Raw genomic sequence first — 15,276 nt, forward strand, 5'->3', positions numbered from 1 at the left:
GGCCTCCAGCCCTCTGTCCGTGATGTGACACTCCTGGCCACGAGCAGGGGGCTGGCCTCACCCCAAACCCACAGCACCTCGGGTACCCAGGCTCGGAGCGACTCACAGGATCCAACCTCCAAGGGCAGACACAGGGAGACCCCACCAAAAAAATACCCGGGGGAAAAACTCACCACTCCATCTCCAGCACTGAGTGTGAAAAAATCCAAGAAAATAAAGCTCCAAACTGAAGCATTTTTTCCACTGCCCCGCGATGGAGCAGGATGGCAGTTTGTAGTCTATGAGATTAATAGGAGATCTGCTTGGGACTGGGAGTGATTCCCTCTTTTATTGGAATGAACCCCAAAGAGTAATGGCTGTAGGGCAGGAAGAGGAAGGTAAATTGCAGTAATAACATTTTTCCTTGTGCAGACATGCTTTTCATCATAGAAAAATACACCATCTGTTCCTAAATTACTTGTTGTATTGATTTAGCAGTTAGTAACATGTTGGATTTTTTTTCCTTTTTTTTTTTTTTCCACAAATCCATTTTGCAAGACCTCCTGGAAATCTGACAGTGGTGTGCAGTAAGAAGCTGGGTCTGCTCACTGTGGACATTGAGTGCCAGCAGCCACGGGGCTCCCTGCAAGGGCACGAAGCAGGCCCTCTCCTTTCCTGCCCCCCATCCCACCAAGACAGAGCAGCTCAGTGTTTACGTGCCCCATCAGACCTATTTTTTATACCACGTAAGATGTTCCTCTGCTCTCTTCCTGCTCAGATCTCATGCACCTCGCTTCCTTGGAAGCTTTACATTTTTACTGCTTTCCCTCACCCCCTTTTGTTTTTCTTCAGCTTATTTTCTTCCCATGCATCCCAAAGGCTGCAACAGCATCAGGGCCCCCTTTGCAAGGGACCAGCTCATTTTCGTTGGGCAAATCGTTAACTTCTGTGGCTCCTCCCGAAGCAGACACCCTGCAGTCTCACCTGCCGGTGCTACCCCACGCAATGAGCACTCGAGGAGCAGCACTGCCCCCCACGGATGTGGGCAGCTCATTTCTCCAAGATGTGGGCTTCTCCTTTCACCCAGCTACCCTGAGCCACGCCACGTTAGCACAAAATAACAGGGAGCATGAGGTATCGTTAAAAAAAGGATATTTGCTGCTCATTAGTTGCTAATAATCAGTCCCAGTGTTAGCAACTCTGCTAGGAGACCTCGGTCTCCACCATGCACACAGACAAAAGAAAAAGACTAACCCAGAATTTGTCACTTCATTGATGCAAGTGTGGCCCTTTCCTGTCCCCGTGTGCAGATGCTGCACTGAGAGCCTTTAGGAGCTCATCAGCAAATCCCACTTGTCGCATCATGAGTCCCCCCGGAGGGTCCCCCACTCCCCACAGCCAGCACCTCCGACGCGGCAGCATCCCAAGGCAAACCCTGCAATGTGCTTCGTCACCCGGCAGCAAACACCTGAGGCACAGCCCAGGCAGCACCCACGGATTTCCCACTTCAAACAAAACCAGGAGACCCTCGGCTCCTGCTGGGTGTGAGCTGCAATGTTTATTTGACCGAAAACAGAAAAAAAAAAAAAAAAAGAGAAAAAAAAAAAGAGGCATTTTCACGCAGAACTTTTTGGTTCATAAAACAAGTTGTTTCCCACCAGCCACCTGATGTCCCTCCGCCCCAAACCAAGAAATAAAATGATGCAGGAGTTGGCAAAGTAACACGAACCGTGTGACCATCCCAAAGAGAAGTGGTTCCTACAGCACGCTGCGACACCGAAAAATTTGGCAAATAAGAGCTGATCTGCAGTTCCCATGGATCCAGCAACACAGAGCTGACCCCGGTCTGCAGCCCCTTTCCGAGAAATGCCCGGGGCACAGACAGACACACATCCTCGTGCTGGAGAACCTGGGGTTTCTCCCGGGGTTCAAAGCGGGTGGATGAGAGCTGCCCCATCAGCACTTGTAACGGGGGCGATATAAATATAAAACATCCATACAAACGGGTTCATTGTACAGAAAATATCATCTCACAAGGCACTCGGGTGACTGTGCGGCTCCCACGGGGGCTCCTCCAGCCGAGCATCGTGGTGGGAGCAAGGAGGGGAAGGGGGCACCGCAGACGTCCTGGTGCCACCATCCAAGAGGGACATCACCGCACTGCTGTCCCCAGCGCCCCGGGGGTGGGTACCGTGACCCCTCGGGGACTTGTGTCCTGTCCGGATGGCTTCGGGCTGGACTTGGCCTGGAGGGAGGTGCATAGATGTGACGGGGGCTGGGGCCCCGCTCCGTCTTCACGCCAGCAGCCCCAGGCGGGTCACCTTGGCCGAGAGGAAGGAGTGGATGATGAAGACGATGGTTTTGGGGCAGGAGTGGAGGTCCAATTGCTGCAAGAAAGGAGCAGAGGGACATTTGCAATGGGTACAACAGACAGAGGGTAGGTGCCATGCACGGGGCAGGTGCCATGCACCACCTCTCCTCCCGGGCCGGTGGGAGCCGGGGGGAAGCGAGGGCGATGCCAACTCACAATCTCGCCCTCCGGGCCGCCAAAGTCCAAGTAGAGCATCTTGGTGCCGTCGTCGGAGGACATCTGCAGCTTCTCGAAGGGCTGCTGGAGCAGGATGGTCTTGCTGAGCCCCGGCTCCGTGGTGGAGATGGTGAAGCCCTTGTCGATGTGGATGGAGAGGGTGCACTCCTGCCCCTTCCAGGTGCAGGCTGGGGACAGGGACGGGCTCAGGGACGGGCGCAGAGCCCCGCCACCCCCTGCCCCGCGCCCCCCGCGGGACCCCGCTGACCTGCGGACACCTCCTGGGCGAGCTCGGCGGCGCCGTGGGTGCCGTCCACCAGCAAGCGGGTCCAGAGCGCCAGGTCGCGGGGGCTCTCCAGGCTGAAGAGGTGGCTCTGCACTCCCAGCCGGGTGCCGGCGCGCAGGGCGAACGCCAGCTCGGCCTCGTACAGCGCCGAGCCCTTGGCCGGGCCCGAGTGCACCAGCCTGCGGCACGGCGGCGCTCAGCCCCGACGCGGCCGCCAGGGGGCGCCGCAGCCCCGCCGATGGGCCCGGCCATCTTGTGCCGCCCCCCCCCCCGGGCACCGCCACCACCGAGCCGTGCCACCGAGCCCGGGCACCGCCCCTGTCCCCACGGCCATGACACTACCCCCAGACGCTGCCACCACCTCCCAGGTTCTGCCACCAAGTCCTAGGGTGCCCGCCGCTCCCCTCAGGGCGCTGCGACCAGCCTCTGGGCGTTGCCACCACCCCTCGGGCGTTGCCACCATCCCCCAAGCTCTGTCACCGTCCTCGGGGCTCTGCCACTGTCTCCCAAGCGCCACCACTACTGTAGGACACTGCCACCAACTCTGCGGCCCTGCCAACACCCCTGGATGCCACCACTATCCCAGGACACCACCATTATCCTTGGCCACAACCGCCATCCCTGTGACACCGCCACCATCCCTGGGGGCACTGCCACCAGCCCTGGGGGCACTGCCACCATCCCTGGGGAAACCATCACTATTTTTGGCCACAACCGCCAGCCCTGGGACACTGCCACCATCCCTGGGGACACCACCACCATCCCTGAGGACACCAACTACCATCCCGGGGACACACGCAGGACCCTACCTGGTGGCAATCAGCGGGTAGCTGTGCACAGGCTTGCCCAGGGCATCGCGGCTCTGCGGCAGGCTGCCGTACAGGAGCAGCTCCTTCTCGGTGAGGATGGCCAGCAGGTTCCTGGTGCCGGCACCGGGGAGCTGCAAGGAGCCGGGGTCAGGGCCAGCCAGGGACCCCTCGGCAGCGGGTGGCAGGGGTGGAGGGGACACGGGGGTACCTGCTCGGTCAGCCAGCCCACGTGCCTGACGTCCCTGCCACCCGCCGTGCCGGCGCCCGCCAGCTGTGCCCGCAGCTCCTCCTTCACCCGCGGCAGCAGCGCTCCCGCTGCGCCCTGGATGGCGCCGAGCCACGACTGCGCCGTGGCCTCGTCCTTTGCCCGCAGGAAGAGAGCCACGCGCCCGTCCGCCGAGCACACCTCGAGGTACCTGCAGGGACACGGCCCCGCTGGGTCCCCGCCGGCCCTCCATGGGGCACCCCGAGCGGTGGCCGGCGCGGTGGTGGTGGCATCACCCTGACCTGTGCTCCGGGTCGGCGGGGAGGCACTTGCGGGACACGTAGCACATCTTCAGCGGGACGGTCCGGCTCTCGCGGGGCGGCAGGACGGGGGACGACCGCTTCTGCTGGCCAGAGGGAGACGGGTCCCAGCTGACCGTCGCCCCCGCCGCCGAGTTCTTGAAGTAGGGTGAGATCTCCTTCATGTACTTCACTGGAAGAGAGGTGGTGCCCAGTGAGAGCATGGCGTGGTGGCCCCATCCTGCCCACCAGCACCCACCCACACTGCCGAAACCCCTCGTGCCTCCTCCATCACTTCCCCCCTCCCCCAGAGCCGCCACCCATGGGTGCTGTTCTGGGTCCTCTGCAGTCACCCCACGCCAGTGCATGGGGCGTGCTGCCAACTGCTCCGGTGAGCTGAGCTGGGCTAAAAAAAGCCTTTTCCCTTTTCCTTCTTTTCCTTTTTTTTTTAACATGGCTCAGGTCACAGATCCAATTCCAACCTGGACCCTGTTGGCCGGGGCAGCACATGGAGGCGCAGGGCGGGGAACGGGCAGGCAGCCCAGGCCAAAATTACACAGTCCAAATTGTGCTGGTACAGCCGGTCCCGCGGCCAAGTGGGAACAAAGCAGTAATAGCTCTCAAATACCATGGCTTGGACCCAGGAAAAGCCTCAAACTGCGTGTGCACAGCTCACATAACCCTGACTGCGGAGTTAGAAACCAGGGACGAGAAATCATCTTTAAGTGCCCAGCGAGTCGAAGCCAAACATCAGAGTGGCTGTACCGCAGCCCGGCTCCCGAGGTTTAGGAGAGGGGGAGATGAGAGTTACAGCAAATTGATGGGGCCCCACAGGCACTGCTGGAAAATTGGGTCAGCGGCTCCCAAGGCTGATCCAAAGCACGGGCAGAAATGCTTTGGTTGGGCAGGGTGATGCTCTGCGTGCTGTGGGGCTGGCTGATGGCTCTGGGGAAGGGTTTTCCTTGGGTGGCCCTTGGGAAAGGACCAGGGGACAGACACATGCCTGCTGCCATGTCCCAGACTGTCACAGTTGGTTTCACCCCAGGCTTTGCAGCTGACAGTCATAGGTGGCACACTGGTGGACCAGCTCCATTGCAGCAGCAAAGCCAGAGCGAGCGCTCCTAAACCTCAAAATCCCCAAATCCAGCGTGCGAGTGGGGGCACCACAGGGAGAGGCAAAGCCTCAGGGCATGGGGGGACGCATCCCATGGGGGGACACAGCCCCATCACCTCGTCTCACCCCGGTGGCAGTGCTGAGCCCCAGCCTGGCTGAGCCGCCGCTATAAAGGGCTGCGATGCCGCTGCCGCACGTGGGTCGGCCGCCCCGTGGCAGCCCCGTGCCTCCCGGTATAAATAGCCGCCGCGCTCCCGCAGGCATGCGAGCTGCGCTGGAGGCTGCCCCGGGCCAGCAGTCTTGGCAGCGGGTCCCGTCGTTATTCGGGTGCTTGGGAGCTAATTGGATTTCACAGAGACGGGCGTTCACCCGCGGGCACCGGCGCGGGCAGTGATAGCGCTTTGGGGCACGGGGACACGCTGCCTGCTCTGCCCCCACCCCAAGCCCGCCCTCCCTGACGCCACCCCGGTAATTCCTTCCAGCATTCCCGCACCACCTGTCCTGCGTGTCACCTCCGGGCAGGCCGGGGACGTCACCGGCATCAGCTGTGCCATGGCTGGAACACGACCCGATGGCCTCCGCTCAGGGCAGGGGGCAGGGGCACGGGGCACGAGGCAGCGGGCGATGCTGCCCAACTCCAGGAGAAATTCCACTGAGCCGCTCAGGGGACGGGGCACAGGGGACCTGCCCCGGGGGTGCCTCGGGTGAGTTGTGCCAGAGATTCCCACCCCAGCACACACAGACTGCAGAGCCCATAACATGGGCACGTGGCCACCGCGCCCATGTGAAACGTGACCTCAGGCCAGCTGGCTCTGTCCCTGCCCCAAGGACAGCCTGCAAAGCTTGTCAGGGGATCCTGGTGCACCCCAAAAAAATCAGGGCAGGACCCCAAGATCCTAGCACCCAGCCCAAGGCATTTCTTGCAGACAGAACAGCCCCATCCACGTGCTCTGCTGCAAGGTGGACATCACAGCACGGACGCACGGCGGAGAGGCTGACAGCCACGCTGCTGGCCAGGGCCTCGCTGTTTCTCCCCGAGAGGCGAGAGCTTTCCAGCAGCACCTGCACAGCCCCGCAAGCCAAAGAGCTCCGGCTGCAGGAGCAGTCATCACATCTGGAAGGCTTCCAGAGAGGTCCTGGGGACCCAGCTCCAGCCCTAATGAGGTCCTCAGCCCATCTCCGGCGGGTCCTCCTCTGCCTCGGAGCAACACTGGGACCGACGGCGCAAAACTAGCACACAAAATCACAAGGCGGAGGTGGCCGGTCTCCCACACTCTGCCAGGAGAAGGGGAGGGGAGGTGAAGGTAGGACAGGGACCCTCACCCCCTCTGCATCATCCCAAGGCAGGTCCGAAGTCTCCTGCGGTGGTTCATCACCGTGGTTAAAACACGTGTGCACGTGTGGCACTTCCTAGGGCACAGCGCGGCCGCCCAAGTCCCAGCTTCTCGGAGCTGCTGCTGGGGGGTTTGCTCTTGCGGGTTCAATCCTGCACAGCTCCGGCAGGCACAGAGCCGGGGTGCTTGGCCCCAACGCCCTGTGGGCACCTGATTTCTGCTCCTCCGCACAAATCCGGGTCACCGCCACCCCAAAACCTCCAGCCCCTTTGGTCCTGTGGTATTTTCTCCATGGCCAGCTGAATGTTGTGGCTATTTCACATCTCACACCGTGCACATCTCCACCCTCGGCAACTGCTGCAGCCCACACTGGGCATCCGACAGTTATTTTTTCTGAATTTCAACCTTCCATGCTATCCCTTGGCCAAACAAGTCCTGGAGAACTGCTTTGTACCCAGAGATACAAACGCAAAAATAAAAAATTAAAAAAAAAAATTAACGAGAGGAAAAATAAGGTCAGGCAGAGCGCCTCTCCCCAGAATAACCATGTAATATAAATACGAACTCCTCCTGCAAGGATGAAGATGGCAGCTTGGCACGCGCAGAGGCCTCCTGGCAGGGCACGCCGGGAGGTTTCCGCGCATCACCGCACCCGGCCAGGACTGGCACTGCCACGCGGGGCCAGATCCAGCACGTGGGGCACTTCTGGCGCTGGGACCGACGTGTTGCAGTGCTCAGCTCGGCCGTTTTGGGGTTCCTCCTGAATTCGTCACCCCGATCAGTGACCACACGAGGAGCGTGCAAACTCTCCCGGTGCTGCCGTGCGGTCGCTCTCCTAATTGGAGCAAGACGAGAGCTTCGTTTCCTTCTGGCACACCACTTGTGAACCGCCCCTAAAGCTCCAGGTCTGAGAACAAGCTTGGCTGGGAGGAGAAAGGTGGCGTAAACACGTGCTGGCTGTGCTGAATCCCTCCTTTTTGGTATTTCTGGCAAACGTAAGGGAAGTCAGAGCTAAATGGAGAGCTGGGGAGCACCCAGGAGCTGCGGGGACCCCGCTTTGCTGCTTGCCCTTGTCCCCGGCTGTCCCAGCACAGATGTCACCAACCCCCTGTGCCAGGCTGGGGCACACAGGGGACATTTCTGGAGCTAACTGAAACAGCACAGGGCTGGCCCGGAGCTGTCTGCAGGGCCAGGGGACAGCAGGGGACAGCAGGGGACAGCCAGCGCTGCACAGAGCCAAGGCACAGGGTTCTGCGAGGGAGCGTAGTCGGCCCCAGAAGGCACCTGCTGGACGCTGAGGTCGTTGTGCTGCTTTTCACCGAGCCTTGGAGCAAACCCAAGGACAAGGAAGGAACAGGGGAGTCCCCTGTCACCACCCCTCTGGTTCCAGAGCATTGCTCTGTCCCCAAGCCCCGCCGCACTCAGAAAGGAGCGGAGATGGAGATGCCGTGCGCACGTGCGACGACCAGCAGCTGCCCGCAGCACCCCGAGCAGCACCGTGCCACAGGAGGGTGACGGCACCGATCCAAACCAACCAAAAACATCACGGCAGGAGCCAGCCCAGCTCTCCTCCTGGAGCAGGAGTGCGCCTGCTGGGAGCTTTCGTTTAGGAGGAAGCCCAGCTGCTGCAGAAATGTAGGTGCCTCCCGGCAGGGCGGCCTGGAAGCACCCACCCGGCTCCCCAGGAGGAAGAGGAGGAGGAGGAGGTTGGTCCGGGAGAGAAGTTGTTCTCTCGAGAAAGGGCAGCCCATCTCCACCTCCTGCAGAACCTCCAGCAGAAAGGAAGCCCATGCCAAAGTAAAGGATGAAAAGAAAACATCAGAGAGAGGGTGGTCTGAGTGCAGCGGCCACGGGGAGGAATTTCAGAGACTTCCAGAGAAAGAGGCTCTTGTATTGCTCTTTGGTCAGAAAAAAAAAATAACCCCCCTATCTGCTCCCAGCAGCTGTGCAGAGCAGCACATTCCTCAGGCTGAAGCGTGGTTCTGCGGCTCCCAGGAGAGGAGGAACCCACAGCAGAAAAGGGCTGAGCAAAGCAAAAACTGAAAATCTGGAGATGACACAATCTGGGGAAGGAGCAGGAAGGAAAGCGCCGCGGAGGTTGCTCTCAGCAGAAGACACAGAGCTCTTCTTTGTCCAGGCACAGCCCACAGCGCTGCCCCCAGCCAAAAACCTCCCTGTGGGACCTGCAGCCTGAAATCCGCACAAGGAAGTGTCTCGGGCACCGAGACCACCTGGGGCAGCCTGCGGAGCCACGCGGCCCCGCTCCGGCCAAGGCTACGGATTTAAATGGAAGCCATGGGAAGAACACAGAGCTGACCGCTGCCCCTGGCACTGAGGACCTCGGGGTGCAGCCGTATGAAAAGTCACACACCCCATAGACCTGCCCCAAATCCCCCGTTGCAGCCTGCCCACGGTCCCTGCAGCTGGGACACAGCCGCGGGGTACCCAGCACATCCCTCCTGCTCCCGGGATGAGCAGATGAGCCACCCTGCGTATATTGTTTTCCATTTAAAAGAGCATGCAAATGTGTATGCAGATGCTGTGCCTCCCCCGGGCTCCCTGCACGGCTCCAGCACACCCTCGAGTGTCGCGGGGTGGGCACCCAGCACGTGGCTGTGCAGGAGCTCTGCGGAGACGGGCATCGGCAGGCCAGGAGCAGGAGCCCCCCGGTGCCACCTTGCCCCTACCTTCCAAGACGACCTCCTTGCCCGTCTTCTTCAACGCCTGCACCGCCTCGTCGTGCGTCGCCTCGGACAGGTCGGTGCCGTTCACGGAGAGGATGGCATCTCCCACGTAGAGCGCCTCGGTCTGATCCGCCGCCAGCCCCTTGAAGATCTTGGATATCAAGATGGGCATTTTATTCTCTCGGCCACCTTTGAAGAGGATGGAAACCGAGCGGTTACGGACGTGCAGAGGGGGATGCTCAGGTTCCACGCTGCCCTCCGCATCTCCCCCTGGCAGCACCCAACATACCGTGAGGCTTTACAGCAGCTGAAGATAATTGCTCCCAAAAAACCTCCGAATGCTTGCAGATTTCCTTGTGGAGCAAACACATACCTTGGCTGTCTCCCCATCAATTTTGGCAGGAAACCATGTCATTATTTGCATTATTAATCGTGTGTGCTGAGCAACCATCCCTGCTCCGAGGACTTCACGATCTAAATGGATCGGGCAGCTGAGGGTTTGGAGAGGCAAAAGAGCCAGGGAGAAGCGACCCGCCCTGGGTACTTGCTCCCCTCTGCCCAGTGGCCCTATTTACCTGCTGCTTTCCATTCTTCAGCCTACAAGGATGCTATTCAAGCCTCCCGGCAGCTTGAGGAGATCAATTTGCACGTTAACTTTTGAACCCGCGGGGAGATGCGAGCAGCCTGCAGGCGCAGCAGCTACGGCAGCAGGGCGGCAAGCAGGGACAGCGACGTGCCCGCGCCCCCCGGGACAGCCTGTCCCCAGGAGGATCCCTCACCCGAGGGGGAGAGCCCAGCGGTGCGTTATCACCCCGGGGCTGCTCCCGGCCCTGCCGCAGGCATTTCCTCGCTCAGATTTCTGCCAAGCCGCTCGAGGAGCAGAGGGCTCCGGTTATCAGCTGTCAGAGGCCCCCGTGGGGGTGCTGCGAGCTGCTGAGCCCACCCTCGCAGCAGCCCGGGCTGCGTGCACGGAGGGGGAGCTGCTGCCAGGAGCATCCACGGTGGCTCCGGCAGGGTGGCAACCTGACCCCGGAACACCAGGAACTTGAGTAAAAAGGCTAAGGCTGGCTGGGGTGTGGACCCAGCCACAACACCAGGGCCAGAAGGGTTGGGTTCAGGTTCTGCCCCTCGCCCTGCCCCATTCCACCCCTGGGCCATGGACAGGAGCAGCAGGGAGGTTGGCACGAGGGGGACCAGGCTGCCGGAGCCCCTCAGCTCCCTTCCCCGTCATCCCCTCCACACCCCGCTGCTGGAGGAAAGCGAGGTTAAATTGCAAGAAGGGGGCTGCTTTTTAATAGGAATAGGAAAGCATCCGTCTGTCATCCCCCCACCCCCCTCCCCCAGTTAAGGCAGAGCAACGCAGAGCCAGGGCTGCCCGAGCGGCCGTCACGCTTTGCAGCTCCCAGTTTGGATTACGGCTCCTTGGTTTCCACATACGTCACTGCAAAAATAAAGTTTTAGCTGAACCAAGTAACGTTTCTCCTTTCCTGGGAGAGCCTCGGAGCCAGTGGCGGCTTTGCAGCCAAGGGGTTGTTGCAAAGGGGGGGTTGCGCTTCCCAAAAGGGCTGGCAAACTCCGGCATCCCAAAAAGCAGCCGGCAGCACTGGGTTTTGACCCAGTCCCCGCACAGGGACACCCACGGCACAAAACCTCCCTGCAGCGCCCGCTTACGGAGCGAGCTGGAGGCTCCGGGGAGGGGACGCCACGTCAGGAGGCGAGAGGCATGCTGCCACCGTCCCCGGGCCCCCCAGGACGCAGCCCCACGACCCCCTTGGCCACACACGGTGGCAGCCCCCTGGACTGAGCTCCCCCTGCACAGAGTTTCCAACCGAGCTCAGAGCCTCGTGAAAGCCAGATGGGGCCAGAAGGGCCACCCTCGCCCCGAGAAGTTTCCAGCCCCAAGTGTGGGCAGTGCCAGCCGGGTGTAGGGCGGGAAGCGGCTCTAAGGGGCCCCCGGCTCCCCAGCTCCCGGCTCCCCGCAGCCCGGGGCTCCAGCTCCCAGCACCGCTCAGCACCCCACAGACCCCCGATGGCTCTGGGGGGTCACAGGCATTTGCTTCGGGGGACGGACGGGCACAGGGGCCGGCACTCGGGGACTTGGGGACACGGGGACACGCTGGAGACAAGGACGCACGGGCAGAGTGCTCCGCCCGACTGCAGAAGTGACAGCTTTTGTGCACGTCCCACCTGCTCCCGGAGCCCCTGTCCCCATGTCCCCGCGTTCCCCCCGGTCCCGGAGCCCCTGTCCCCATGTCCCCGCGTCCCCCCCGCTCCCGAAGCCCCTGTCCCCGTGTCCCCCTGCCCTCCCTTTCCCCCCTTCCGCCCCCCCTCCCCCCCAGCAGTCCCCTGCCCTTCCCCACCTCCCCGGGGGTCGTGCTCGGACGCTGCCCGACCCCCCCTTTCCCCGGACCCCTCACCCTCACCTCTCGGAAGACGACAGCGGCGGGTCCCCCCCCTCACCTTTAATACTGATGCCGAGCCCCCCCACGTCCTGCTTGACGACGTGCACCGTGCGCCTGATGTTGGCGAGCGCCTCGGGCACGCCGGAGCTCCCTTCGCCGCCGTTCAGCTGAGCCGCCGGAGCCTCCCCGGGGCCGGGGCCGTCGGCGGGGCTCACCCCCAACGAGTCCTCGGCCAGGGTGAGGAGGACGCGGAGCCAGTGCCCGCCGGGGCCGCGCAGCTCCAGCAGCCCGCTGCGCGGGGCGCGCCTGCCCGCCGCCATCTTCCGCGCCCGCCGGCCCCGCTCCGCGCCCGCTCCGCGCCCCCCGCGCACCGCCCCCGGCCCGCCCCGTCGGGGCAGCGCCGCGACGCCGCCGCTCGGCTGCGGTGGGGCCGGCTTTTTTTGGCTGTGGGACGGCCCCGGACTGCCCGCTGGGCCGCCCCCGCGAGGGGCCGGGGAGGGCTTCTGGGGGGTCGGGGAGCGGGGACGCCGAGGGGGAGGTCCGTGGGGCGCAGGCCCCCTGCCCCGAACGCCGCCGGTGCCCCAAAGTGACCGGGACCGGCCCCGGGGCTTTCTCCGAGGCTGCTCCCTGCAGGGCCCGGGGGTGGGCGCCTCCCGGCAGCCCCGCGCTGCTCTCGGGCAGGGGAGGCGGAGGGAGGGTGTCGTGGGCGTCCCTGCCTCCCCCGTGCTGGTCCCGCTTCTTGGAGAACGGGAACGACGTGGTTGTCTTTGGCACGTCCTCGTTTCTTGCTGCAACCGAGTGGGAGCAATTAGGAATGAAAAAATACCCCTCGGCGCACCCCCCCCGCCGTGCCCCTTGGGCTTTTCCGCAGCTCCAGAGGCCTCCGGGATGGGGCCTTCGATGTCGCTGAGCTCCAGCCTGTGCAAAACGCCAAGATTTAGAAGAATTTCATCGCATCCACCCGGAACGGGCACGCGGCGAGGGGCTGCAGGGACCGGGGGGGGGGCAGCCCTTCCCCACCCACGCACCGAGGAGAAAAAACGCCCCCGCCCCCGCCGCCTCCCCCGCAGCTGTGGAATTTCGTGAGGTTGCACCCGAGGAAACCCTGAAGGTTTTGTCCATACAAAACAGACACTTCAAATGTTCCACGTTTCTTTTCAATAAAAAAGTCCGCAGTTTGGTTTTAGTGGCTTCCCGGCGGTGCCTAGCGGAGCTGCTTGCCGTAGCCGTTCCCCTCCGTGTCACTTCTGCACCCGTCCGGAGGTGACGATCCCGTCCCCCACGTGCTCCGCGGGGCTCCGAGCTCACTTTGGTAACAGCAGGGGGAATTTTGTCCTCCCGAGGGCACACAGGGCTGGTTTTCCCCGTGCCACCCGCTCCCAAAGCGCTCGCTGTATTTGCCAGCCTGCAAAGCAGCTTTGTCTGGATTTTTTTTCCCTTCCCTTGTTGTTTCCAGCGTAGGTGATCGTTTAAGGCCCCGTTCCCACTGGAAGGGGTGGCAGAAACCAGGCACGGTGCTTTTAGTGCTGCAGAACGGCTCCGTCTGAGCTGCTGGCTTCGCTTGCTCAGCCCTGGCAGCACGGATACAACACTCGTGTGCGGATGAAGGGAGCAATCCAGAGCACAGCAAGTCCATGTAAAGGGAAAAACCTCATCTCGCCCCATCCTGCTGGGATGCAGAAAGCAGCTGGGGCCCCAGGGCCCGCCTGGGGATGAGTTCACCTCCCCGGAGCTGCAGCCTCGCCCAGAGCCGCTCCTCGTCCCAGCCCAGAGCATCATTTATTTCCCCAGAGTCACCCAGCGTGGGCTTCGTCAGCACGAGCACGTGGAGAGCAGGGGAGAGCGGGATGCGGGATGCCGCGAATCGCCCTCCTGTGTCCTGCAGACACGGCAGAGCTGTTGGCCCAGCCGTGCCCGGGGACAGCCACCGCTGTCACCGCAGGAAGCCTGTCACGGACACCGTGGCCACACAGCTTCGGGACCCCTCTCCCCTGTCTTTTCCAGCAGCGTTATCGTCCTTCCGCAATTGCACCAGGTCCTTACGTGGGCCGGTGACCCGAGGCGAGTGCTTCAGGTGTCAGCAAACCGGGAGGACAGGCCTGCGGGACGTTTTGGGGGTCCTGGTGTCCCCAGAGCAGAGGGGCTGCTGTGTTAGGGACCTTCCCGGAGACTTGGTTCCCCAGGCATGCCCTCACCCTGTGTGTTCTCAGGGTCCTTCATTTCCAACCCTCCCCCCCCCCATCCCAGCACAGGGGGTGCTCCTGCTGCAAGGTGCTGCGAGCATAACTCACACGGGACGGGTGGGTGAAGGACGACAGTTCAGGCCGGGCACGAGAGGTGGCTTCCCAAGACTTTTCCGAATGGATTTTCCACGTTCCCCACCCAAGACAGCTGGGCCAGACGTGCAGAACCCCCACGTTACAGTGCGGAGGGCGCGGACCCCTGCCCGCCCCGGGGTCCCCATGCCCCTGGGGCTGGTGCCACTTCTGCGGCTGGTTTCCATTGCACGCCTGAGCCCGTCCTGGCGTTTTCTCTGCAGAATCTCCCCGCTCCCCTGGACTGGGTGGTTAAGCAGCTATTATTAGCCTCATTTCTTGGCACAGACGGGAGCTGTGTCAAAGCCCACCGGTCTATTTATAGAGCGCCGTTAGTTGCATTAGTTAATCACTTGTGAAACCAAATAAAATCTCGCGTTCAGGGTCTGGAACCATGTTCCCAAGGCAGATAACAACACCTCCGGCTGCCCACGGAGCTCGGTCTGCTCGGGCAGCACACAGGGCAGCCGGTCCTGCTCTGCCCAACAGCATCTGCGGGAACCAATGGCTGAAAAACCACTGGCAGGGACGGAAAGGGAAATAAAAGAGATTCAGATGTGCAGTATGTACTTAACCGAGTGATTCACCCTTTGGTATACAGGAAATGCAGCGAAATGGCTTTGTCTGACCATAAAACCCCTGGAGTCTCTGACTCCTCTAACCCGACGGCGTGCTGTTTTCTCTGGGACACGATCAGGCCCAGCAAAGTTTCTTCCTTGTCGGCCCAGGTTCTTCTCTTATGGATCCCTACAAGACGGTCAGATCAGCAGGGCTCCCTGCTGTGAGAACACCTTTGTTAGCACACGGCAGACACATCATCAAGGCAGGATGGCAGGATGATTTCTGTCGAAGAAATGGGAAAAGGCAGCCCCTAGGAGCTAAAACAGCCTTGGGCAAGGCAGCAGCTGGGTGATGCAGCAGAGCTGTGCCAGCAGTGATGTGCACAGAGCCCGGCTGCTCCAGCAGGCACGGCTGGCCTAAGCAAGTCAGCAAATCTTCTGCAAGACCACTTGTTGGCCTTGCATCAGGCAGACCTCACCCGTTCAGAGCCCGGTATTCACTGCCTGCTGCAGCTTCTGAGTCTCAGATCCGCTCCAGCACCGAGTGGCATCGGTGGCAGGGCTTCACTCAGCCCCCAAGGTAGTTCAGAGGGCACGAGTCAATCACAAAAGTCAGGGCATTAATTGCAGATTGTAAAATGTACCGGCACGTTTGTACCTGCTGCGGGCTGATCCCCCCGCTGACCTCTGATGTCGGCCACAGGGAAAACACCCCGTGGTTTGGATAATTTGCAGCTCGCAAAGGAAAATGCCAGTTCCCGG

The 15,276-nt window shown here is 61.8% G+C and overlaps 1 protein-coding gene across 1 annotated transcript; it reads right to left on the reverse strand.

Moving 5' to 3' along the window:
• Positions 1 to 1,512: 1,512 nt before the first annotated feature.
• On the reverse strand, positions 1,513 to 11,998 carry SNTA1 (syntrophin alpha 1). Its single transcript, XM_035344099.1, has 8 exons — positions 11,698 to 11,998; positions 9,241 to 9,426; positions 4,109 to 4,298; positions 3,810 to 4,017; positions 3,602 to 3,732; positions 2,775 to 2,971; positions 2,507 to 2,694; positions 1,513 to 2,366 (listed from the first exon to the last, which is right to left on the reverse strand). Exons 1-8 carry the CDS (start codon positions 11,957 to 11,959, stop codon positions 2,274 to 2,276), a joined length of 1,455 nt encoding a protein of 484 aa, XP_035199990.1. The 5' UTR covers positions 11,960 to 11,998; the 3' UTR covers positions 1,513 to 2,273.
• Between the last annotated feature and the right edge of the window lie 3,278 nt (positions 11,999 to 15,276).

The sequence above is a fragment of the Oxyura jamaicensis genome, chromosome 20 (assembly GCF_011077185.1).
Source record: "Oxyura jamaicensis isolate SHBP4307 breed ruddy duck chromosome 20, BPBGC_Ojam_1.0, whole genome shotgun sequence".
Lineage (NCBI taxonomy): Eukaryota > Metazoa > Chordata > Aves > Anseriformes > Anatidae > Oxyura > Oxyura jamaicensis.

Coding starts and splice junctions, on each gene's coding strand:
- SNTA1 (XM_035344099.1), bottom strand. CDS start 11,959: ATGGCGGCGGGCAGGCGCGCCCCGCGCAGCGGGCTGCTGGAGCTGCGC. Junction 4,299..9,240: donor CAAGGAGGTCGTCTTGGAAG/GTAGGGGCAAGG, acceptor CCTCTCTTCCAG/TGAAGTACATGAAGGAGATC. Junction 4,018..4,108: donor CCCGCCGACCCGGAGCACAG/GTCAGGGTGATG, acceptor GTGTCCCTGCAG/GTACCTCGAGGTGTGCTCGG.